Source organism: Haliotis rufescens, unplaced genomic scaffold (assembly GCF_023055435.1).
Source record: "Haliotis rufescens isolate VD_foot unplaced genomic scaffold, xgHalRufe1.0.p SCAF_1, whole genome shotgun sequence".
NCBI classification, from domain to species: domain Eukaryota; kingdom Metazoa; phylum Mollusca; class Gastropoda; order Lepetellida; family Haliotidae; genus Haliotis; species Haliotis rufescens.
The window spans coordinates 93,218,719-93,245,249 of record NW_025963779.1 but is presented as its reverse complement, the minus strand read 5'-3'; the positions used below and the strand labels follow the sequence as shown (position 1 = coordinate 93,245,249).

Sequence of the window (26,531 nt, the reverse complement as noted above, 5' to 3'; positions counted from 1 at the left end):
GATATGTTTGTAAGCGAGTTATCAATAGAAAACGTTACACTATGTGATATTTACCGTATGTCAAATTTAAACAAACAATGATATGCAAATTGGATTTTAGGCCATTAGTGACATATCCCAACCACAGCAATGTTCAGAAGTAAGTATACAGTGATAAATGTAATTCCATTGCTTGTTATACAGCGCGTCATTCACCTACAGCATTCCTCGCATATTTTACCCTTCGTTTTTGACAGTCAGTAAATTTTCGATGAGAATGTTTTTTTTCCAAAACTAAATGCAAAACTGAAAAGAGAGAGTTGAAATGCTATGGCAAATGTGATAGTACTGAAATAAACAAACTGCATGAGAGACCGGCCAGTGTGTGGTTGTTGTTACTGTTCGTATTCAGCGATTCAAGTGACCAATTTTAGACAGCTGAAAGATAATTCTTCATGTTTCTGTAGTTAGTTTGGACCCCAAAGAATAAATACACTGTGTTATTGTAGGAAAGATCCAGGGAGTTGTGGACTTTACCAGGTTTCAATTAGCGCAGAAAGGGTCGTTGTCTGCACAGGTACTGCAGATATGTACCCCATGTACTACAGATATGTACCCCAGGTACCTACATTTCTATATACGGAAATGTACCCTTGCCAAAATGAGAATACAGAAAGGTGCCCTGTTCACAAACTGCGAATGTGTTCATCTTCCTCACCCAAAACCGAAGCTGGTTCATGTTATAGTTCTGGTTCGCCTGATGATGAGTGCATGCTGGATAATGCTGTGCGCCATGGAATAATAGAGAAATGTATGTACGTTACTGTGGGTACTTGTGTTTTATATAGCACATTCGAATACACCTGAAACAACAGCATAACGGTTCCGATCCATTTATGGTGACGATGTATTGAGCGAAAAATATACAATGCTTACTGCCCTTTTGAATTTTACCGCAGTCTGTTATCCAGGACGTTTGGTATGCGTTAGCATTCAAGTCACATGATAAGTGCATTGCACAATATTTGTAGTACATGTGCAGATAACGACCCCTTCCGCTCCAATAGGGCCTTGTGGAGGATTGAACTCATGTTGCCAGCTTGAAGCTAAGCTAATGAGTCAATCGAATTAGCCAACACCTTGCCACATGACCACAGGCGCTATCGCAAATAGATAGTGCTTGTTTGCCAAGTCATCAGCACTTAAGGATTTTAAAGGGTTGCCTAATCCTGGAGATAGTGAAAAGGTGTTTGTTTCGCAAATGTTTGGGTGTAACAAAGTAGACACAATTTATGGATAGCAACTTCTTAATTTACTGTGAAGGTGACATTTCGGTATAGAACCTTATACCGTTGCCATAAGGTACAGTAACAATTAATCATTAGAACGTATAGTATTGATTGCCCACATATTTGATGTGATTAAAATTTGTAATCTGTCCAAAGTAGACTGTGTTCATCTGTCAATTGTCATAATTGAGTATCAGAAGTGTCTTGGAGAAGTTCACTCTCTTCTTGATTATTCCAGCAGGAGTACTTTTTGTCTTTCTTTCTTTTTACTGGTACAGAATCTCACAAGAGAAAACATTTCTCAATATCTGCAGAGGAGGAGTTGTGCAACCTACGTAGCCTCCCAAAAGAAGCCTTCTTCTACACCCAGCAGCGGCAGTATGGACTGGGGAAGCGTCTGCCACAAAGCATCTTTTCGGACTACTTGGCTGAACAAATACCTTGCTTACTTCAAGAGAGAGAATTCAAACTAGGTTCAATTAACAAGATATTTGCTGCCAAGTGGTTGAGTGACAAACAGGTTGTTTTTGGCACAAAGTGCAATCAGGTTCGTTTGTAATGATAAGAAGGCATCAGCATGATCAGAAGATGATGTGTTGATGATGTTAATGTTACATTCATGGTGTTAGGGAGGGTTGATAAACAATCCTTGATATACAGTTTTCTCAAATGTACCAATATCTGGGACCTATTCTCAGGTCCTGAATGCCTCACTATATAAATACATTTAAATTTACTTGCTTGTTTCAAAGTCGAGATAATATTACAAGGCACTAACTCTAACCTTTGACTGGGACCCAACTTTGACTTTACTATAGAATTTTGTATCTTTATCTTGAAGTTGGCATTGCCACAATGACAGTATTGAGAAGTGCAGATATATCTAGTACCTTTCTTCACACATCTAACATCGCTGTAAAGGTACAGAGCAATGTAAACCAATTGTTCAAACAATTATGTCCTTATCTTTTATTCCAACTGTAATGGTAATTTTTACTGACAAATAAAATATCGTAAATAGACATGACTAGAAACCAGGGCTGGGACGAGTCCAAATTTACTACCCGGGTACCTGACGCCTATTACCCGGCCCTACTCAGATACCCGCTGTAGGTCTCAAGAGTTGGGTACAAAATGTCCGATTGGGAATTGTTTTACCGCATCCCTAGCAAAAACTATTTAGATATACATATAAAATGATCTGATCATGTTTTTTCTGCAGTTGTGTGATGCTTTATCCTTACTCGAACATATAAAAGTGAATGAATGCCTGCATCGTGAGAAAGAAATGTGAACATTAGCTATACTTGTAGTGTAACCATTGAGTTTTATAGTTAATGTCATTAAACTGTATATATAACGGGTCCGGATAGTCCTACTCAGGGTCCACCCGACCCGAGTAGCCGAGTTACCCGTCCCAGCCCTAGTAGAAACATGGCGGCTGGTTACATAAAAAATTGCTAATCATAGTCAGATGAGAGGAAGCAAAGTCATGTGACACTCAAAATATCCAAGCTGTGAATTAACAAACTTGAGGCATGAGTGTCACTTTGTTGCTTTGTCCAGTGGATAGACTAAATAGTGATTGCTATTCAAATGTCCCAATATCTCGGAGTTACAAAATGGCCCATCTTCCCGAGGCAAGAGCGTTAACTGGCTTTACAACTACAAGTCCAGTTTCTACCCTTGCCGAACTAGGCTGGAATTTCTTGGCTCGATCGTAGCGCCACCAGTGGCTATTACAAGTTATGTCCCTTATAAGCCTCTCATATGGACCAACCATATTCCACCTCTCGTATCACATGCATTTGCTTCAAACAAAATATTGGCTCCCAGTCAAGACGACATGATCGACCATCAACATCTTATTGTGATAAAATGGTTCTTACTTCGCGAAGTACATCAAATCATGTGAGCACCTTGATTAAAAACATGAAAATATTTGGAAAATATCTGTTGATAACGAGTTGGCGGTGCACATGCTTTGCAAATCCTGCAATCAACCGAAATCTGCATGACAGTTTACGAACCAGATTTCGATTTCGGTGCTCGATTTTGATTGGACTTTGCATAGACTCGTTAGTCCTGCCAAAATGTAACGCCATAATCCCAGCCTAGTTCGGCAAGGGTAGAAACTGGACTTTTATAGTCAGTTAACTCTCTGACCTCGGGTAGATGAAAATGGCCCATCTAGGTTCCTCAGTATGTTGGTTTGTAATTGCCATGTACTTGATAAGAGTCATAAGAAATATTTTTGCTGAACAGCCCAATACATGCAATAGTTAAGGTAATCTAAAGCACTAGTAACAAATTGCCATTTTTAAGGGTTTTGTTATATGTTATCACTATAAGGGGTATTATTTTAGTAGACTAAATATGTTAGTTTCTACGCATGTTGGGCATCAATGAACATCATCAGTGTCAACTGTCAAATATTTACTAAAATTGCATTTTTCACGTGTAAAATGTCATGAATGAGATAATACTAATAATAAAGTGTACACTTGATGTTCAAAAGTGTGATAATGATAATCATCATAAGAAATATTGAATCATAATATCACTGTCCTCCCTCTCCATTTCTGTGTTACAGTTAATAGTGCTTGACACAACGTCAGGTCGCATGACAAACATTCCCAAGCTGAAAAGCAGCGAGGAGAGTATTCCAGCCAAATGCCCATGTGGTATTCATAGTATTGCCATCAACCCATCCAACACACTGCTGGCAACAGGTGCTAACCACACCAATGACATCGCCGTCTACAAGCTGCCAACATTTGACCCGGTCTGCGTAGGGGAGGTAAGAGGATGGTCAATGTTCTCCAAGGCGTCTTTCCAGGAAACTGTTTCAATTTTTTCACAACTATTGTAAATAAATGAATGGTTTGAGAATTGTTAGAAATATTAAAATTAAAGATTAGGGTCTTGTCAGGTGAAATTTCTGAATTTCGTGTTACTCTGTCAATGTCTTAAAAAGAGTTCTAGTTTGGGAAAGGTTTGCTTTATAAAATGAAAATATCCTATGATCCGTTTCATGCCCAGTACACGGTGACTTGCTTTGGGTATCAGCCACAGGTACAGCAAGTTATAGCACATGACATTTGATGCAGAATATATTTTCTGTGATATTCCGGTACTTTTTGTCCACATGTATGTCAGCAATTGTCAAAATCATATCTACAATGTAGGAATAAGATAAGCTTTAACATAAAACTTAAATTTGATATTAAGATCAGAACTGATTATGATGGTATGGATCGGAAATTTGACATTGCTCATGATAATATATGGAATTATTTCATTGTCTATGGATCGTGATTTAGTACATTTTCACTGACAGAATTTGAAAAATTATAAGATTATCCAGAAAGCTCATAATAGCGCACTATGCATGTATTGGAATTTGGTAACAGTATATGAGTAGATGTAGATTTTATGTCAGTTCCTTCCTGCCCAGTTACCATGGTTACACATGAGGTGAACATGTACTGATGGACTCCTCTTGTTTCAGCTGGGACACAAAGACTGGGTGTTTGATCTGGTGTGGATTGATGATGAATTTGTGTTGTCAGGTATGTTCAAAGACATAAACAAAGTAGTGGCTTCAGGAATAAAAATTTAAAAAATCAACTATTATTTGAGTCTATCATCTGTTAAATTATGTCACATGAACATCAACTTGTGCAACATTCCAACATATCCTCTGTGCAACATGGCCCAAAATATCCCCTGTCCAACATGGCCCAATATATCCCATGTGCAACATCCCAGTATAACCTCTGTGGAACATCTCAATATATCCCATGTGCAACATCCCGGCATATCCCCTGTGGAACATGACCCAATATATCCCCTGTGTAACATCCCAAAATATCGACTTTGCAACAGCCCGATATATCCTCTTTGCAACTTGGCCCAATATACCCCCTGTGCAACATCCTAATAAATCCCCTGTGCAACATGACCCAACATATCCCCTGTGCAACAGCTCTATATCCCCTATGCACCATCTCAACATATCCCCTGTGCAATATCTCAATATATCCCCTTTGCACCATCTCAATATATCCCCTGTGCAACATACCAACATATCCCCTGTGCACCATCTCAATATATCCCGTGCAACAAACCCACATATCCCCTGTGCACCATCTCAATATATCCCCTGTGCAACATATCGACATATCCCCTGTGCAACACCTCAACATATCACCTGTGTAACATCTCAATATATCCCCTGTGCACCATCTCAATATATCCCCTGTGCACCATCTCAATATATCCCCTGTGCACCATCTCAATATATCCCCTGTGCACCATCTCAATATATCCCCTGTGCAACATACCGACATATCCCCTGTGCACCATCTCAATATATCCCCTGTGCAACAAACCCACATATCCCCTGTGCACCATCTCAATATATCCCCTGTGCAACATATCGACATATCCCCTGTGCAACACCTCAACATATCACCTGTGTAACATCTCAATATATCCCCTGTGCACCATCTCAATATATCCCCTGTGCAACATCTCAATATATCCCCTGTGCACCATCTCAATATATCCCCTGTGCACCATCTCAATATATCCCATGTGCACCATCTCAATATATCCCCTGTGCAACATATCCCCTGTGCAACATCTCAACATATCACCTGTGCACCATTTCAATATATCCCCTGTGCACCATCTCAATATATCCTCTGTGCACCATCTCAATATATCCCCAGTGCACCATCTCAATATATCCCCTGTGCACCATCTCAATATATCCCCTGTGCACCATCTCAATATATCCCCTGTGCACCATCTCAATATATCCCGTGTAACATCTCAATATATCCCCTGTGTAACATCTCAATATATCCCCTGTGCACCATTTCAATATATCCCCTATGCACCATCTCAATATATCCCCTGTGCACCATCTCAATATATCCCCTGTGCACCATCTCAATATATCCCCTGTGCACCATTTCAATATATCCCCTGTGCACCATCTCAATATATCCCCTGTGTAACATCTCAATATATCCCCTGTGTAACATCTCAATATATCCCCTGTGCACCATTTCAATATATCCCCTGTGTAACATCTCAATATATCCCCTGTGTAACATCTCAATATATCCCCTGTGCACCATTTCAATATATCCCCTATGCACCATCTCAATATATCCCCTGTGCACCATCTCAATATATCCCCTGTGCACCATCTCAATATATCCCCTGTGCACCATTTCAATATATCCCCTGTGCACCATCTCAATATATCCCCTGTGTAACATCTCAATATATCCCCTGTGTAACATCTCAATATATCCCCTGTGCACCATTTCAATATATCCCCTGTGTAACATCTCAATATATCCCCTGTGTAACATCTCAATATATCCCCTGTGCACCATCTCAATATATCCCCAGTGCACCATCTCAATATATCCCCTGTGCACCATCTCAATATATCCCCTGTGCACCATCTCAATATATCCCTTGTGCAACAGGGATTTTTTAGACTCACCAGAAAGAAAGATATTCTAGACACAGGCTTCACACTAGCATTACCAACATTACTGACTGACGTGATGGGCTGCAGACAGTGTTTGTCAGTGATGAAAGCTATGTCCAGAAATAAAAACACAAGTGCTTAGAACATGAGTTACATGTAACTATATATGGAGTTATCTCCCTTACATTGTTGCATATCAGACAAAATGAAAACAGAAATATATTTTGATCTAGGAATTTGATCAGATATGTTTTCTTTTTAACTATCATATATATCATGTAAATTTCATATCTTTTTTTGTGAATTGTGGTGTTGGGTATGGCCTCTAATCTTTTGTTGTGAATCAAAGTGTTGCTGTTGTCTGATATTGCTTTTATGGAGCGTGTACCTCCATATATGGAGTGATGTACTCTACCTTGTAGAAAATGAAGCTTGGAATGTTGAAAACAGTAAAAGTGCTGACAATACCTTGATGTATATCAGGTTCTCGGGACAACAATCTCGCCCTGTGGAAGATCGACAACTGTGATGATGACCGGTCTTCTCATGTCAACACCCTGTACATACCGGAGTACACCGTCAAGCACCCTGTCACAGTGCAGTACTGTCAGAAGGCGGAGAAAGTCCGAGCTCTTGCATTTCACCAGGAACGAAAGGTGAGCAGACTGACGGCTTAGCTTTAGATACACTGCCATGTGTGCCAAGCTGTGTGGGAACCTGTCCTGGCAGTCTTAGTCACAGTAGACTTGGTATTGAAGAATCCTAACTTGTCTTCTGTTCATTGCTACAGTACTGCCTCAGGACACATGTGGATTGGTCATTAGTTGTAGGGTTGTTGAGTACTTTTTAATCGAAGCATCATGACTCATTATAAACACTTGGCACAAGAATTTATGCGCAGAGAGGAATTTTGGCAAAATTAGCAAGGTACTGATGATTCTAGCTTCTGATGGGGCTAAAACTTGCAAGAAGAGATGAGCAACTACCTCGTGTCATGTATTTGTATGATTTGACGACTTCTATATGTATTTTATATGTTAGATGTACGAACAAATTCACTGAATTGCAACACAAGATATGCCTTGATGGACATCAATATGCTTTGTAACTTCCCCCTCCTCCACAACAGTAGGCAGTTTTCCTTCTTGGTTCGATTGTAAAACTGTAGAAAAATGAAAAACATACACCCGAACACACCCTCTGACCACACTGCTCCCAGCATGCTCCTGTGTTACCTTCATCTCTTCATTCATCGCCCAAAGTGACAGGATTTGTGTCAGCTTCGCTCTGGAATTACGATTTGGAATAGACTTGATTGTCATAGACTTGTTTGTCATTTGGGTTTCTTACTTAGTCATTCATCTTTCTGTAAAACCATTATGTGTGGTTTGTCACTGTTGAAAATAACAACAGTTGGCAACAATTCTCATTGTGGGTTCATTTCATGTTCTGTGATACGTGTCGTGTTCCATGCCACGCTTGCAGTGGTCATTCGTGTCGTTGTTATTGTCCATCTCTGATGTTGGTGTAGATTTCATGTCGGCACAGGGTATTTTCCTCTATTTTGCAATTTATGGATGTGAATGTTGCTCCTTGTTGGCTGTAATGCTCCTGTGGTGACATCTCCCTGCTATGACGAGGGTGGGCTGTGTTTGCAGTGATATTTGTGGTTCTACAGCCTTATTTCTCATGATATTGTTGACTTGAGACACAATGGACAACTTTGTTGTTAACAAACGTGTGCATTGATGATGACCTCCCACGTTTTCGTCACAAGTGCGTGGAATACAAGGGCCTGAAGTCGTCTCAGGATCTCAAAGGTCTTTGCTCTGATTGCCAGAATCAAGCGCCAGGCTCATGATGCTCCATGGCCCACAATGCGCTGAGTGTATCCATCTGTCTGCTGATCTGTATCTCATTGGACTGCGCAAAAGGGCACTACAGAGAATCCAGCGATAGGCTCATGATGCTCCATGGAACACAATGCGCTGTGTGTATCCATCTGTCTGCTGATCTGTATCTCATTGGACTGCGCAAAAGAGCACTACAGAGAATCCAGTGCCAGGCTTCGTGTCCCCCACACAAGCCTGCCACGGTTGCTGCTCTACGGGCGCCTCATCTTGTGGGTCAGCCCTCGGGGTTGCCACTCCTGGGGATTACCTCGCCTACTACTCCCACCCTGTTAGTGGAGCACCTCAGGCTTCTCCTCTGTCATTGCCCTGGCTCTCAGTATTTTCAGGCATCTACACTATGATTACATAGGTATCTCCACCTGCACCTCGTCAGTAGCGACATCGCCTCGGCTCTTGATGTCTGCCTCGGATGCTTACTGATGCATGTCATCCTATCCCAGGTTGGTGGATCGATGCTGATGATGTCAATCACTGGATTGTCTGGTCCAGATTATTTACAGACCACCGTCATATAGCTGGAATATTGCAGAGTGGGGCATTAAACAAACAAACAAACAAATCTTTGCATTCAAAGATCCCGTTCTATGGATTATGGACGTTGTTAAGCTTGAAGAGTCTGTTCCTACACCATTGTTGAGGTGTACTTTTTTACCTTGTTACGACACCTACATACACAGTTCCCGCACATACTTTGGTTGATGGGATGCCATTGATGGCTGAAGAATCGGACTTGTGTCTGGTTGTTATTGCTTTGTGTCTCATCACGACCTTCACTCAGGCATTGGTGACAGGGGTAGGCCCACTGGAAGCAGACAACATCATTAGGAGACATGGCAGAACTCTTGATGCACTCGACCCCTTCTGTGGTCTAGTGGTAGCGCGTCCACCTGGAGAGTGGTCTGGGGTTCGATCCCCATTCGTGTTATACTGAAAGACATTAGAAGATGGTACTTGTTGTTACCCTGTCTGGCACTCAGGATTAAGGGGATAAAAGAAGGTTGGCTTGATGTCAGTATACTGTGTCTGAGTAGCGTATTTATGTTAAACTGCAGCATGGTATCTCAGTGTGCAAGCACTATAAATCAGCCTCTGTCCAGACTAGTACAAGCAGCCACACACACACACAATACACATGCATGCACATAACTATATAGTTGCAATAATCTTGGACGCGACGTAAAACCCCATTTCACCTCACCTCTTGATGCACGCGACAGGCTTCCTCCTCCTCCTTAGATGATAAGCCCACTTTTATGGAAGCAGAATAGAGTTTCTTCTATTGGAGTTTCTCTGTCAGCCTGGTTGGCGAAAAGTTGTTCAACAATCAGGTCCAGGAGCTACATGAGGAGTCTCTCTCCACCACCCAAGTCGAAGCGATGTGTGCAGATAGGTGCAACTCAACTGGGCACTCACTGTACTAGAAGGACTCATTAACAGCTGATAGCTAAGCACCTCCAGCAGGCTCACTCGTATTTGAAACCTGATCTGATCAGATGACTTCTGCATAGCCTTCAAAAACCAGACCAGTGAGACATTGCAACCAGCCCTCCTCCTCAGGCACTGGGTAGAGTGCCCGGTGTGGCCATCAGTGATGCTGCTCCACCAGTGGGTGAGTGGACTTTGCTGCCACTAGCCATCCCTCTGTGGGTGTTCAATCACAGCTTCTTCGGATGGTCACTCTGCCACTGCTCTGTTCTCCAACCAACCTGCTGACTTCCAAGCCTCACTCAACCTCCAGGACGCCTACTTGCATGTCCCAACGTGCATGAAATTAGGGCATTGCCGTCCATGATGGCACTCAACCCCAACAATCGTCTGTGTATGTTTTTGCAATGTCACAGTACCTGCGGGGATCTCTCAGTTGAAGATGTCGACAAAATGGTCCTTTTGTCTTCACCCAAAAACTTGTCCCATGTGTACGCTGCTGTTGACGAGGCGGGAACAGGTGATTGCCATCAAAGAGGCCAATACCAGAGCTTCTGCAGTTTCACTCTATATCCAGTGTACTTCGTATCGTGAGGGCAGCCATGGTTCCCAGTCTTTTAAATACCTCTACCTGTATCGGTCCAGCCCAGCTGGTGACATATTACTGGACTAGTGAAGCTGAACACACCCATGGGTTGAAGAACAAGTGGTAGTCTAGTCTCAGTCCATGCTCTGGACCGACAAGAATCATAGGGAAAGATGATGGGGTAGCACAGGAGCATGCTGGGAGCAATATGGTTGGAGAGTGTGTTCAGTTAAATGTTCCGCATTGTTTCACGATCGAAGCAAAAAGTGATATTGCATACTGTTGTGTCAGGATAAGTATATAAATAAGGGGAATACTCCGATTCCCTATTATTAAGCATTATGGTTTGAAGTTGTGTGTTGGTACAGTTGTATATGAGAGTCACATTGTGTTCCAGGAACTGGCTGCCTTGTCCCTTAATGGCTACTTTCACCTGTGGGATGTCGAGACTTTCACACAGGTAAGACTGGTGTCCTCCAGATCAGGATACTTCAGTGTCAAGTTACAGATTAGGATGAAAATGTGTTGTCTATGCTAGATGTCTGACTGTGTTGTCAATCCAAGATGCCTGAAATGTCAATCCCAAATGTCTGGACATGTCAATCCCAGATGTCTGAACATGTCAATCCCAGATGTCTGAATGTGTCAATCCCTGATTTCTGATTGTGTCAATCCTCGCTGTCTGAATGTGTCAACCAAAGATGTCTGAATGTGTCAATCCCAGATGTCTGAATGTGTCAATCCTAGCTGTCTGAATGTGTCAATCCCAGATGTCTGAATGTGCCAATCCCTGATTTCTGAATGTGTTAGTTCCAGATGTCTGAATGTGTCAGTCCCAGATATCTTAATGTGTCAATCCCAGATGTCTGAATGTGTCAATCCCAGATGTCTGAATGTGTCAATCCCAGATGTCTGAATGTGTCAATCCTAGATGTCTAAAAATGTCAATACCAGATGTCTGAATGTGTCAGTCCCAGATATCTGAATGTGTCAATCCCTCATGTCTGAATGTGTCAATCCCAGATGTCAGAATGTGTCAATCCCAGATGTCTGAATGTGTCAATCCTAGATGTCTAAAAATGTCCATTCCAGATGTCTGAATGTGTCAGTCCTAGTTATCTGAATGTGTCAATCCCAGATATCTGAATGTGTCAATCCTAGATGTCTAAAAATGTCAATACCAGATGTCTGAATGTGTCAGTCCTAGTTATCTGAATGTGTCAATCCCAGATATCTGAATGTGTCAATCCCAGATGTCTGAATGTGTCAATCCCTGATGTCTGAATGTGTCAATCCCAGATGTCTGAATCTGTCAATCCTAGATGTCTGAATATGTCAATACCAGATGTCTGAATGTGTCAGTCCCAGATATCTGAATGTGTCCATCCCTGATGTCTGAATGTGTCAGCCCCTGGTGTCTGAATGTGTCAATCCCAGATGTCTGAACATGTAAATCCCAGATGTCTGAATGTGTCAATCCTAGCTGTCTGAATGTGTCAGTTCCAGATGTCTGAATGTGTCAATCCTAGATGTCTGAATATGTCAATACCAGATGTCTGAATGTGTCAGTCCCAGATATCTGAATGTGTCCATCCCTGATGTCTGAATGTGTCAGTCCCTGGTGTCTGAATGTGTCAATCCTAGATGTCTGAAACATGTCAATCCCAGATGTCTGAATGTGTCAGTCCCAAATATCTGAATGTGTCAATCCCAGATGTCTGAATGTGTCAATCCCCGTTGTCTGAATGAGTCAATCCCATATGTCTGAATGTGTCAATCCTAGCTGTCTGAACATGTCAATCCAAGATGATTGAATGTGTCAATCCTAGATGTCTAAAAATGTCAATACCAGATGTCTGAATGTGTCGGTCCCAGATATCTGAATGTGTCAATCCCTGATGTCTGAATGTGTCAGTCCCTGATGTGGGAATGTGTCAATCCCAGATGTCTGAACATGTCAATCCCAGATGTCTGAATGTGTCAATCCCAGATGTCTGAATGTGTCAATCCCAGATGTCTGAATGTGTCAATCCCAGATGTCTGAATGTGTCAGTCCTAGATGTCTGAATGTGTCAGACCTAGGTGCCTGAATGTGACAATCCTACTCTTTGTTTGACCGTACACACACACCTCCTGTGACTGATGGTTATGAGTGAGTGAGTGAGTATGGTTTTACGCCGCTTTTAGCACTATTCCAGCAATATCACGGCGGGGGACACCAGAAATGGGCTTCACACATTGTGCCCATGTCGGGAATCGAACCGGGTCTTCGGCGTGACGAGCGAACGCTTTAACCACTAGGCTACCCGACCGCCCTGATGGTTATGACCTGCTGATTTTTCAGATGCCGAGCAAGAACCTGATGGACATCACAGAGAGTGTGTGTTTGAGTGTGAACCAGAAGAAGGTGCTTTATGCCGTGGGCTGCCACTCCTCCGTGCTGCTTGTGGACCCTCGCAGTGACTGCCACATCACACCCATCTCCAAACACCCAGGCAGAGGTGAGACGTTGTCATAGTTCATGCAGAGGTGAGACGTTGTCATAGTTCATGCAGAGGTGAGACGTTGTCACAGATCGTACAGAGGCTAGACGTCATAGTTCATGCAGAGGTGAAATGTTGTCATGGATCATACAGAGGTGCGATGTTGTCATAGTTTATGCAGAGGTGAGACGTTGTCATAGATCGTACAGAGGTGAAACATTGTCATAGATCATGCAGAGGTGAGACGTTGTCATAGATCATACAGAGGTGAGACGTCATAGTTCATGCAGAGGTGAGACGTTGTCATAGTTCATGCAAAGGTGAAACATTGTCATAGATCATACAGAGGTGAGACGTTGTCATAGATCATACAGAGGCTAGACATCATAGTTCATGCAGAGGTGAAACATTGTCATGGATCATACAGAGGTGAGACGTTGTCATAGATCGTACAGAGGTGAGACATTGTCATAGTTCATGCAGAGGTGAAACATTGTCATGGATCATACAGAGGTGAGATGTTGTCATAGATCATACAGAGGTGAAACGTTGTCATAGTTCATGCAGAGGTGAAACATTGTCATGGATCATACAGAGGTGAGACGTTGTCATAGATCATACAGAGGCTAGACATCATAGTTCATGCAGAGGTGAGACATTGTCATAGTTCATACAGAGGTGAGACGTTGTCATAGATCATACAGAGGCTAGACATCATAGTTCATGCAGAGGTGAAACATTGTCATAGATCATGCAGAGGTGAGACGTTGTCATAGATTGTACAGAGGTGAGACGTTGTCATAGATCATGCAGAGGTGAAACGTTGTCATAGTTCATGCAGAGGTGAAACATTGTCATAGATCATGCAGAGGTGAGACGTTGTCATAGTTCATGCAGAGGTGAGACGTTGTCATAGTTCATGCAGAGGTGAGACATTGTCATAGATCATGCAGAGGTGAGACATTGTCATAGATTGTACAGAGGTGAGACATTGTCATAGTTCATGCAGAGGTGAGACGTTGTCATAGATCGTACAGAGGCTAGACGTCATAGTTCATGCAGAGGTGAAACGTTGTCATGGATCATACAGAGGTGCGATGTTGTCATAGTTCATGCAGAGATGAGACATTGTCATAGATCATGCAGAGGTGAAACGTTGTCATAGTTCATGCAGAGGTGAAACATTGTCATAGATCATGCAGAGGTGAGACGTTGTCATAGTTCATGCAGAGGTGAGACATTGTCATAGTTCATGCAGAGGTGAGACATTGTCATAGATCATGCAGAGGTGAGACATTGTCATAGATTGTACAGAGGTGAGACATTGTCATAGTTCATGCAGAGGTGAGACGTCATAGTTCATGCAGAGGTGAGACGTTGTCATAGTTCATGCAGAGGTGAGACATTGTCATGGATCATACAGAGGTGAGACATTGTCATGGATCATACAGAGGTGAGACATTGTCATAGATCATGCAGAGGCTAGACATCATAGTTCATGCAGAGGTGAAACATTGTCATAGATCATACAGAGGTGAGACGTTGTCATAGATCATGCAGAGGCTAGACATCATAGTTCATGCAGAGGTGAAACATTGTCATAGATCATACAGAGGTGAGACGTTGTCATAGTTCATGCAGAGGTGCGATGTTGTCATAGTTTATGCAGAGGTGAGACGTTGTCATAGATTGTACAGAGGTGAGACATTGTCATAGATCATGCAGAGGTGAAACGTTGTCATAGTTCATGCAGTGGTGAGACATTGTCATAGTTCATGCAGAGGTGAGACGTTGTCATAGATCATGCAGAGGTGAAACGTTGTCATAGTTCATGCAGAGGTGAGACGTTGTCATAGTTCATGCAGAGGTGAGACATTGTCATAGATCATGCAGAGGTGAAACGTTGTCATAGTTCATGCAGAGGTGAGACGTTGTCATAGTTCATGCAGAGGTGAGACGTTGTCATAGATCGTACAGAGGCTAGACGACATAGTTCATGCAGAGGTGAAATGTTGTCATGGATCATACAGAGGTGCGATGTTGTCATAGTTCATGCAGAGATGAGACATTGTCATAGATCGTACAGGGGTGAGACGTTGTCATAGATCATACAGAGGCTAGACATCATAGTTCATGCAGAGGTGAGACATTGTCATAGTTCATGCAGAGGTGAAACATTGTCATAGATCATGCAGAGGTGAGACGTTGTCATAGATTGTACAGAGGTGAGACGTTGTCATAGATCATGCAGAGGTGAAACGTTGTCATAGTTCATGCAGAGGTGAAACATTGTCATAGATCATGCAGAGTTAAGATGTTGTCATATATCGTACAGAGGTGAGACATTGTCATAGATCATGCAGAGGTGAAACGTTGTCATAGTTCATGCAGAGGTGAAACGTTGTCATAGTTCATGCAGAGGTGAGACGTTGTCATAGTTCATGCAGAGGTGAGACGTTGTCATAGTTCATGCAGAGGTGAAACATTGTCATAGATCGTGCAGAGGTGAGACGTTGTCATATATCGTACATAGGTGAGACGTTGTCATAGATCTACAGAGGCTAGACGTCATAGATCATACAGAGGTGAGACATTGTCATAGTTCATGCAGAGGTGAGACGTTGTCATGGATCATGCAGAAATGAGAGGAGTATGGATCATACCGAGATGAGATGGAGTATGGAACATACAGAGGTGAGATGGAGTATGGATCATACAGAGGTGAGATGGAGTATGGATCATACAGAGGTAAGATGGAGTATGGATCATACAGAGTTGAGATGGAGTATGGATCATACAGAGGTGAGATGGAGTATGGATCATACAGAGGTGAGATGGAGTATGGATCATACAGAGATGAGTTGGAGTATGGATCATACAGAGATGAGATGGAGTATGGATCATACAGAGGTGAGATGGAGTATGGATCATACAGAGGTGAGATGGAGTATGGATCATACAGAGGTGAGATGGAGTATGGATCATACAGAGGTGAGATGGAGTATGGATCATACAGAGGTGAGATGGAGTATGGATCATACAGAGGTGAGATGGAGTATGGATCATACAGAGGTGAGATGGAGTATGGATGATGTGGTTTGAGTCGCAGATGCTTTAGTTTCACTGTTGCTTTGTGTTGAGTGTTGATGTTGTGTTGTAGGTATTCGATCTGTGAGTTTCAACGAGGACATTCTGACCATAGGCACAGGGTATGGCATGGTTCTCTTTTATGACCTGCGGGCATGCAAGTACATTCAGCACAACTGTGGCCATGCATGTTACCTGAGTGTGGGCTCCGGCTGGCTGGTGAGTGCATAACACACCGCTAACAGACTCTCACACTTTCACACAACCCACGACTAACAGGCCCGCACAAGACACATTGCTAACAGGCCCTCACACAACACACAGCTAGCAGACCCTCTGACAACACACAGCTAACCGACCCTCACACAACACACGGCTAACAGGACCTCACACAACACAGATAACAGAGCTTCACAAAACACACAGCTAACAGACCCTCACAGAACACACAGCTGACAGACCCACACACACAGCAAACAGACCCTCACACAACACACAGCTAACAGACCCTCACACAACACACTGCTAACAGACCCTCACACAACATACAGCTAACAGACCCTCACACACCACGCAGCTGACAGACCCTCACACAACATACAGCTAACAGACCCTCACACAACATACAGCTGACAGACCCTCACACAACACACAGCTAACAGACCCTCACACAACACACAGCTAACAGACCCCCACACAACACACAGCTAACAGACCCTCACACAGCACACGGCTAACAGACCCTCACACAACACACAGCTAACAGACCCTCACACAGCACACCGCTAACAGACTCTGACACTTTCACACAACCCACGACTAACAGGCCCTCACAAGACACATTGCTAACAGACCCTCTGACAACACACAGCTAGCAGACCCTCTGACAACACACAGCTAACCGACCCTCACACAACACACGGCTAACAGGACCTCACACAACACAGATAACAGAGCTTCACACAACACACAGCTAACCGACCCTCTGACAACACACCGCTAACAGACTCTCACACTTTCACACAACCCACGACTAACAGACCCTCACAAGACACATTGCTAACAGACCCTCTGACAACACACAGCTAGCAGACCCTCTGACAACACACAGCTAACCGACCCTCACACAACACACGGCTAACAGGACCTCACACAACACAGAGAACAGAGCTTCTTAAAACATACAGCTAACAGACCCTCTGACAACACACAGCTAACCGACCCTCACACAACACATGGCTAACAGGACCTCACACAACACAGATAACAGAGCTTCACACAACACACAGCTAACAGACCCTCACACAACACACAGCTAACAGACCCTCACACAACGCACAGCTAGCAGACCCTCTGACAACACACAGCTAACAGACCCTCACACAACACACAGCTAACAGACCCTCACACAACACACAGATAACAGACCCTCACACAACACACAGCTAACAGACCCTCACACAACACAGATAACAGACCCTCACACAACACACAGCTAACAGACCCTCACACAACACACAGATAACAGACCCTCACACAACACACAGCTAACAGACCCTCACACAACACACAGCTAACAGACCCTCACACAACACAGATAACAGACCCTCACACAACACACAGCTAACAGACCCTCACACAACACACAGCTAACAGACCCTCACACAGCTAACAGACCCTCACACAACACACAGCTAACAGACCCTCACACAACACACAGCTAACAGACCCTCACACAACACACAGCTAACAGACCCTAACACAACACAGATAACAGACCCTCACACAACACACAGCTAACCGACCCTCACACAACACACAGCTGAGAGACCCTCACACAACACACGGCTGACAGACCCACACAAATATAGTTTACTTCAGAGGGATGAAACAAAGTCTTTGATAGGCATTTAGGAGTTGTCATTATGTTGTTATCTTTGTACACTCATCCACCTTGTGTTGTGTAAACATCATGATATATAGCACCCTATGCACTTACTTAGCATTCACCTGATGAAGGAGCAAGAAGTATCTCTGAAACGTCGTACAAAGAATAAAAAGAAGTTGCTATCCATAAAAAGTGTCATGTATTCATGAGATGAAACAGTAAACACATTCTGTCCCAATTGGTCTAATCGTGATTTACTGCCAGTCCATGCTTTTGTGTTGTCCAACCTGCTTCTGTGAGGAATATCAGGCTCCTTGACTGTTTCAGAAACCAGAGGAGGATGACCGCTATTTCTTGTCCAACCCAGGGTTCCCTAATGCAGTGTATACTCATGCCTATGACTCGAGTGGCACACGTTTGTTTGCCGCGGGGGGACCTCTGTCGTCAGTGTCATGGGGTAACTACGCTGGGCTGTGGTACTGAACACTGATCCTGAGCATCTCTGTGTGATTAGAGAACTGTGCCGGTATGTTCTACCAAGAAGGATCAGACACTACTTGGAGCATCTCTGTGTCAGGAGGTAATTCTGTCAGGTTTTGGTACCAAGAACCGCGGACACTACTTGGTGCCAGAGCATCTCTGTGTCCTGGAGTGATTTTATCGGGTTGTTGTACCAAGGACTACAGACACTACTTGGTACTAGGGCCTCTCTGTGTCCTGGAGTGATTTTATCGGGTTGTTGTACCAAGGACTACACACACTACTTGGTGCCAGGGCCTCTCTGTGTCCTGGAGTGATTTTATGGGGTTGTTGTACCAAGGACTACACACACTACTTGGTGCCAGGGCCTCTCTGTGATTGGCAGGTTCAACACGGAGGGCAAACATCTGGACATCTGGATGTCTAGACATGACCCTACATGTGTAGACTAACCCAGCCAGGGGAAGCACACACAAGCTACACACAAGCTACACACAAGCTCCACACAAGCTACACACAAGCTCCACATACAAAAGCTTGACACTCATGACTAGGTTGTGAAACAGGAATTTTGTCCTGCTTTGCCTACTAAAGATAGAGTTTTGATTATTACTGTGAAAACTGATGTTCATGAAAACACTTGGTATATCAGCTTCAAATTGTTTCAGTGTTTTAAACTCATCTTAATTTTCTCACAGTTCACTGAAATAAAATTCTCCTCATGGAAGGGGTTAGGTGTGTAGCAATGAAATGATATCCATGTCAGGAATTTGGCTTTAGCAGTTTAACACAGTGACAGCCTTATTAAGTCAAATCCTTGCTTGATAATGCTATATTGTTAAAGCAGATTCTTGATGCATATAGCACCATGATTCTCTCACATTGACTCACCACCAAACTCATCCATGCATGAAAGCTGTAGCTGAATATCGAGTGGTGTGCAAGATCATTCAGCTTGTGAAATCCAGATACGGAGTATGTACGGCTGGTCCTGAACAACTCAGAACTTCAGGGGACGTCCTTGCGCCTGCCTCGGGGAATTTAGAAGTTGACTAAGTATTCTGTATTAGGTTGCATCCATGTCAAGTTACTCAAGCTGTAGGCCTCGTCATGTTGTAGATATGAGTACGAGTGGTGTGTGATTGAGATTGTTCATGCCCACACTCATGTACTGGACTGAAGGGTGTGGCAGTGTGATTGATGTATGGTAGTTCCAGCAATACAGATTGATGTGTCGAGTAAGGAACAAGGTTTCATTGTGCACATGTGTATTCTCTCTGCTGTCAAGTTTGTTTTGATCTATGAAAGTAACAAGAAGATGATTCATCAAAGTAGATATTGTAGACAGACTTTCAAATAATTATATACGATGGTCCTAAACATTTTGTTATGTCTTTCTGTTTTTGAAACCTTTCTATGAGTTCGAGAAGGGTTAAAAGATGTTTTTTACCATGAAGTCCTGTATAATGTTAGGCTGTTATGTTAATGAGAATGGTACTTATGTCCTTATGTCTCTCTGTACATGGGATATGAATATTTCTCTTCGTACATCACTGGGTATCAATATTATTCTGTCTCCATAGAGTATCAATATTTCTCTGTCTATATAGAGTATAAATATTTCTCTGTCTACATAGATTATAAATATTTCTCTGTCTACATAGATTATGAATATTTCTCTGTCTGCATAGCGTATAAATATTTCTCTGTCTACATAGAGTATAAATATTTCTCTTTCTACATAGAGTATGGATATACTGAGTCAAATTAAAAACTTCACATTTTTAAAAGTAATCCCATATATGATATACAATGACAAATGTATCAGAGAAGGTACTTTTTAATCATTAATGTCCAAAGAAGGATTTTAATTAACGGTGGTAACCATAATTTGTTCCAAGCACCTAGAGTATTCGGTAATAACATCAACAGTTTAAATCATAAGTCCCAAGCACGAGAATCTGATGGCACACAAGTTCAGTAGCGTGTGTGGCCACCATGTGCACTGACAACTGCCACACAATGCCTCCGCATGGCCCTTGTGATGCTTGTGAACACATGATTGGGAAGACGACGCCATTGTTGCTGCAAAATGGTGCCAAGAACTTGCAAATTCTGTGGTTGGTTCTGGAGAGTGCGCAGACTTCTGCCAAGAGCATCCCAGACATGTTCGATGGGATTGAGGTCGGGAGACCTTGACAGCCAGTCCATGACGTTGACTCCCGCATTCTGAAGGAAATTCCTTGTCAAAATTGCTGTGTGGGGTATGGCATTGTCGTGTTGGAAGATCAAACCGGGTCCATGTGCTGCCATAAAAGGCAGAAGTTCTGGTGCCAGTACCTGGTCGCAGTAAGCAGCAGCGTTGAGGTTGCAACGGATGACAAGAAGCCTGGAACGTGCATTGCCACAGAAAGCACCCCACACCATGACACTTCCGCCTTGAAATCTGTCAACTTCCTGTACACAACACTGGGCTTACGATCATGACGGCGCCTCCACACCCTCGCCCGACCATCAGCAAATTGAAGATTAAATCGGGATTCATCACTGAAGACGACTTGATTCCAATTCCTCTGAGTCCATTGTAAGTGTCGCTGTGCCCACAATTGACGTTGACGTCTGTGTAGTGTAATTGAATCAGAATCGGCCCGCAGTATGGCCATTGTGCTTGAAGATGAGCAGTTCTCAGATGGTTTCGAACAGTTTGCGCACTTAGTCTACCCCCAAACAGTTCATTTCTGGTTGATGTAGCCGTCAAAAATCGGTTACGGAGGTGACGTAAGACAGTCTGACGATCCTCTGCATGTGACGTCACACGTGGTCGACCTGGCCGAGGGTGATCAGCAGTGGTACCCATTTGCTGTAGTTGCGTCTGTAAATCATAAACAGTCCATCGACTACAACCCATCGTCCTTGCGACTTCAGCTACGGACGTACCCGTCTGCAACATGTCGATGGCACGTTCACGTTGCACATTTGAAAGGCGTGGCATGACAAATGGCTGTAAAGACTTTTGTTTTCTTGTGTTTTTCTTTTTTTGTTAACAAGTATTGCTGAAAACACGTGCGGTATTATGGCCACGTGACCAGTTGCACTTGAAAAACCACTTTTGCTACTATAGTGCTGTGCACATGATTTTGATCGATTCACCTGCACAAAAACGGGTGTTATCTGAAGACAATACGTGTCCATTACTGTTTAAATACACAATAAGGGCCCACAATGACAACTGGTCAAAATGTTAAAATTTTAGGATTGTGAAGTTTTTAATTTGGTTCAGTATATTTCTCTGTCTACATAGAGTATAAATATTTCTCTGCACATGGGCTATCAACTTTTCTGTGTACATCAGGGGCGGTGGGGTAGCCTACTGGTTAAGGCATTGGCCCTTCATGTTGAAGACCCGAGTTTGATTCCCCACATGGCTAAAGTGTGCATAAAACCATGCTCACTCACTCACTCATTGTGTACATCACAGGCTATTAATAATATTTGTCTGTAAATGGGGTATCAATAATTCTTTCTGTGCATGGGGTATCAATATTTCTAAGAATTGTATGAACTAACTCGGCTTGTATATCTGCGTGTGTTAAAAACACTAAATCCTTGCATATAGGACCATGATTCTCAGTCATCGACTCCTCACCAAACTCATCCTTTCATAAAAGCTCTAGCTGAAGGTGTATAAGATCATTCAGCTTGTGAAATCCAGTACATCCATAAATAGATAACACATGTAACACATCGACTTGGGTGAAAAATATTTTTGTGACAATATCAGGTTTGCCAGTGGGCTGGGTATGGAAAGGAGGTATGTGAACAAGGTAAACTGTGACGCAAGATGACGTTTATATGAAACACTGTGATGTCATGATGTTCGTACAGGCTGACTGACTTGTATGGGTTTTAATAGAAGGCGACTACCCTTTCCGTTAGTTGTATTGTATTACGTGTGTAATCGTAGTGTTTGATATGATGCATGCATACACAGGGAAAGGATTGGCAGAATTTGTTTTTTATATGTTGGTTTCCTACTTTCTGAAACTATTTTGTGTGTTATACAGACGTGTCTTGTGAAACTTTGCAGTGTCATTCGGGACAAGCAGGGTGGCCTTGAAGTGCATGCACTCTTTATACACAGCACCAGGGTACATCAAGCCCCACCTCATGTCCAAGGGCAGATCCAGCATTTTTAAAAGGAAGGGGTCCAATATAACAAAATCCTCTCTCAGATTATTTTACTGCCTACAACTTACTACAGTTGGTTTTCAAAAGGGGGAGTCCGGACCCCCCCCCCCCCCCTCTGTATCTGCCTATCCATATCCGCTGTCTAGAATCAGTGTCAGCTGTCTGGAATCAGTGTCTGCTGTCTAGAATCAGTGTCTGCCGTCTAGAATCAGTGTCTGTTCTCTAGAATCAGGGTCTGCTGTCTGGAATCAGTGTCTGCTCTCTAGAATCAGAGTTTGCTGTCTGGACAGGCTGGAGTTTTGGTGGAAGCACCATTTCCCCACACACTCACCAAGTCACTTCACATTGCATCTCATTCACATTCCCATCCTTATTCAACACTATCACCTCATTTGTACAAACATCCCATTGTCTTCATCTTCACACGATGTAAATACCCACTGAGTAAATACAACATTATATAACACAGATGTATAGTCCTATGTATATATAACACATGTTCAGGGCTAGAGAACAATGTACAGCTAGTGTAACATGTACTATGCAGTATTTTGGTGAATGTTAGCCAAGAATGATCATTTGAAAGGTTGCATTTACTTCCTGACCTCTGTCTCCCTGTCTCCCACCTAAGTAGCTGATAGGTTCGTAACACCTGCTCCAGAACGTGGCTGGTCATTTGCCGCCATTAGATCCACTTTGCATACTCAAACATGTTTGCAGTGTTACACAGATAGACCACATAACATACCAGAATTATAAGAATGTTGAAATGTTTGCCCTAAAGTTTTGTTTGTAACATGACCCACACCCCTTCAACTGCTCTGCGATCATATCATACTCGTGCATCTCCGTGGGGAATCCCACCTGGATTTTGTTGGCCTTTGGGTGAGATACAATTCCTGCCATATTGCTAGTTTATATGGAGCATTGTGAACAGTGAATCGTCTATACACATTGTTGCTGTATATCATGGTGCTGTTTAGGCTCTGAATGGAATTTGGGTTTGAATATATTTGTATTTTGTCTTGTCATGTTTTGTGACTGTTACCTTGTTGCCTGTATGGTCCCTGTTGATCACTGTTACTAGAACACTGCCTAGGGGTGGGTATTTGTGAAAATACCTGTACTGCTGGCTGAATTGTACAGAGTAGACATGGTACTGTTGGGCTGCAGCATCAAGCTGCTGTGTGTAGGGGGGGAGGGGGGGAGGGGGGGTCTTGTTCAGAGGATATCGGGCCAGTGAGGGTAGGGGCAGGGCTGAGTCAGGTCCGTGAGTGAAGAGCAGGGCTAAGTCAGGTCAGAGAGTGTCGGGCAGGGCTGTCAGGTCCGTGAGTGTGGGGCAGGGCTGAGTCAGGTCCATGAGCGTGGGGCAGGGCTGAGTCAGGTCCGTGAGCGTTGGGCAGGGCTGAGTCAGGTCCATGAGCGTGGGGCAGGGCTGAGTCAGGTCCGTGAGCGTTGGGCAGGGCTGAGTCAGGTCAGTGAGCTTGGGGCAGGGCTGAGTCAGGTCCATGAGCGTGGGTCAGGGCTGAGTCAGGTCCGTGAGCCTGGGGCAGGGCTAAGTCAGGTCCGTGAGCGTGGGGCAGGGCTGAGTCAGGTCCGTGAGTGAAGAGCAGGGCTAAGTCAGGTCTGTGAGCGTGGGGCAGGGCTGAGTCAGGTCCGTGAGTGAAGAGCAGGGCTAAGTCAGGTCAGAGAGTGTGGGGCAGGGCTGAATCAGGTCCGTGAGCATTGGGCAGGGCTGAGTCAGGTCCATGAGCATGGGACATGGATGAGTCAGGTCTGTGAGCATTGGGCAGGGCTGAGTCAGGTCCATGAGCATGGGGCAGGGATGAGTCAGGTCCGTGAGCACTGGGCAGGGCTGAGTCAGGTCAGAGAGTGTGGGGCAGGGCTGAGTCAGGTCAGAGAGTGTGGGGCAGGGCTGTAAGGTCTGTGAGCATGGGGCAGGGCCGAGTCAGGTCCGTGAGCATTGGGCAGGGCTGAGTCAGGTCGATGAGCATGGGGCAGGGATGAGTCAGGTCCGTGAGTGTGGGGCAGGGCTGTAAGGTCTGTGAGCATGGGGCAGGGCCGAGTCAAGCCGTGAGCATTGGGCAGGGCTGAGTCAGGTCGATGAGCATGGGGCAGGGATGAGTCAGGTCCGTGAGCATGGGGCAGGGCTGAGTCAGGTCCCTGAGCATGGGGCAGGGCTGAGTCAGGTCCGTGAACGTTGGGCAGAGCTGAGTCAGGTCAGGGAGCATGGGGCAGGACTGAGTCAGGTCAGAGAGTGTGGGGCAGAGCTCAGTCAGGTCAGAGAGCAGGGGCCCTTGTTGTATCATCAGTCACTGTGTTGTCAGTCCACACCTATTTCTCTAATTTTATATAAGCAGGTCTTGATGCCACTTGTTGAAATATTCTATCAAATGACCATTTAATAAATGTTTTGTTGATATTAATGACATATTGTTTGTTTTGTTGTTATTTAGTGTTGTAAAACCTCTAATAAGGATCTTGCAATTCCATTGGTTCATCCATACTAAAGGGACACACCCTGCTGCTCTATCACTGTACTAAAGGAACACACCCTGCTGCTCTATCACTGTACTAGAGGAACACACTGTGCTGCTCTATCACTGTACTAAAGGGACAGACTGTGCTGCTCTATCACTGTACTAAAGGGACACACCCTGCTGCTCTATCACTGGACTAAAGGGACAGACTGTGCTGCTCTATCACTGTACTAAAGGGACACACCCTGCTGCTCTATCACTGGACTAAAGGGACACACAGTGCTGCTCTGTCACTGAACTAAAGGGACACACTGTGCTGCTCTATCACTGTACTAAAGGAACACACTGTGCTGCTCTATCACTGGACTAAAGGGACACACTGTGCTGCTCTATCACTGGACTAAAGGGACACACCCTGCTGCTCTATCACTGTACTAAAGGGACACACTGTGCTGCTCTATCACTGAACTAAAGGGACAAACTGTGCTGCTCTATCACTGAACTAAAGGGACACAGTGCTGCTCTATCACTGTACTAAAGGAACACACTGTGCTGCTCTATCACTGGACTAAAGGGACACACTGTGCTGCTCTATCACTGTACTAAAGGGACACACTGTGCTGCTCTATCACTGAACTAAAGGGACACACTGTGCTGCTCTATCACTGAACTAAAGGGACACACAGTGCTGCTCTATCACTGTACTAAAGGAACACACTGTGCTGCTCTATCACTGGACTAAAGGGACACACTGTGCTGCTCTATCACTGGACTAAAGGGACACACTGTGCTGCTCTATCACTGGACTAAAGGGACACACTGTGCTGCTCTATCACTGTACTAAAGGAACACACTGTGCTGCTCTATCACTGGACTAAAGGGACACACTGTGCTGCTCTATCACTGGACTAAAAGGACACACTGTGCTGCTCTATCACTGGACTAAAGGGACACACTGTGCTGCTCTATCACTGGACTAAGGGACACACAGTGCTGCTCTATCACTGTACTAAAGGAACACACTGTGCTGCTCTATCACTGTACTTAGTGACTAAAGAAACACACTGTGCTGCTCTATCACTGGACTAAAGGGACACACTGTGCTGCTCTATCACTGGAGTAAACGGACACACTGTGCTGCTCTGTCACTGTACGAAAGGGACACACTGTGCTGCTCTGTCACTGTACTAAAGGGACACACAGTGCTGCTCTATCACT

At 43.9% G+C, this 26,531-nt stretch overlaps 1 protein-coding gene and 1 long non-coding RNA gene across 3 annotated transcripts; both read left to right on the top strand.

The window, feature by feature from the left end:
• On the top strand, nt 1-20,522 carry LOC124122506 (DDB1- and CUL4-associated factor 12-like). 2 transcript variants are annotated; one of them, XM_046485544.2, is made up of 9 exons: nt 1-139; nt 1,547-1,815; nt 3,862-4,068; nt 4,780-4,840; nt 7,267-7,439; nt 11,105-11,167; nt 13,052-13,208; nt 16,351-16,496; nt 18,493-20,522. In XM_046485544.2, the coding sequence occupies exons 1-9, from the start codon at nt 130-132 to the stop codon at nt 18,646-18,648; spliced, it is 1,242 nt and encodes a 413-aa protein (XP_046341500.1). In that variant the 5' UTR covers nt 1-129; the 3' UTR covers nt 18,649-20,522. The 2 variants fall into 2 exon arrangements, with proteins under 2 accessions (XP_046341500.1, XP_046341499.1); XM_046485543.2 differs by having other exon boundaries at nt 1,541-1,815.
• A 1,288-nt stretch (nt 20,523-21,810) lies between these two features.
• On the top strand, nt 21,811-25,259 carry LOC124122509. Its single transcript, XR_007223271.1, has 2 exons — nt 21,811-24,129; nt 24,698-25,259. It is a non-coding gene; the product is annotated as an uncharacterized LOC124122509 (long non-coding RNA).
• Nucleotides 25,260-26,531: the final 1,272 nt, after the last annotated feature.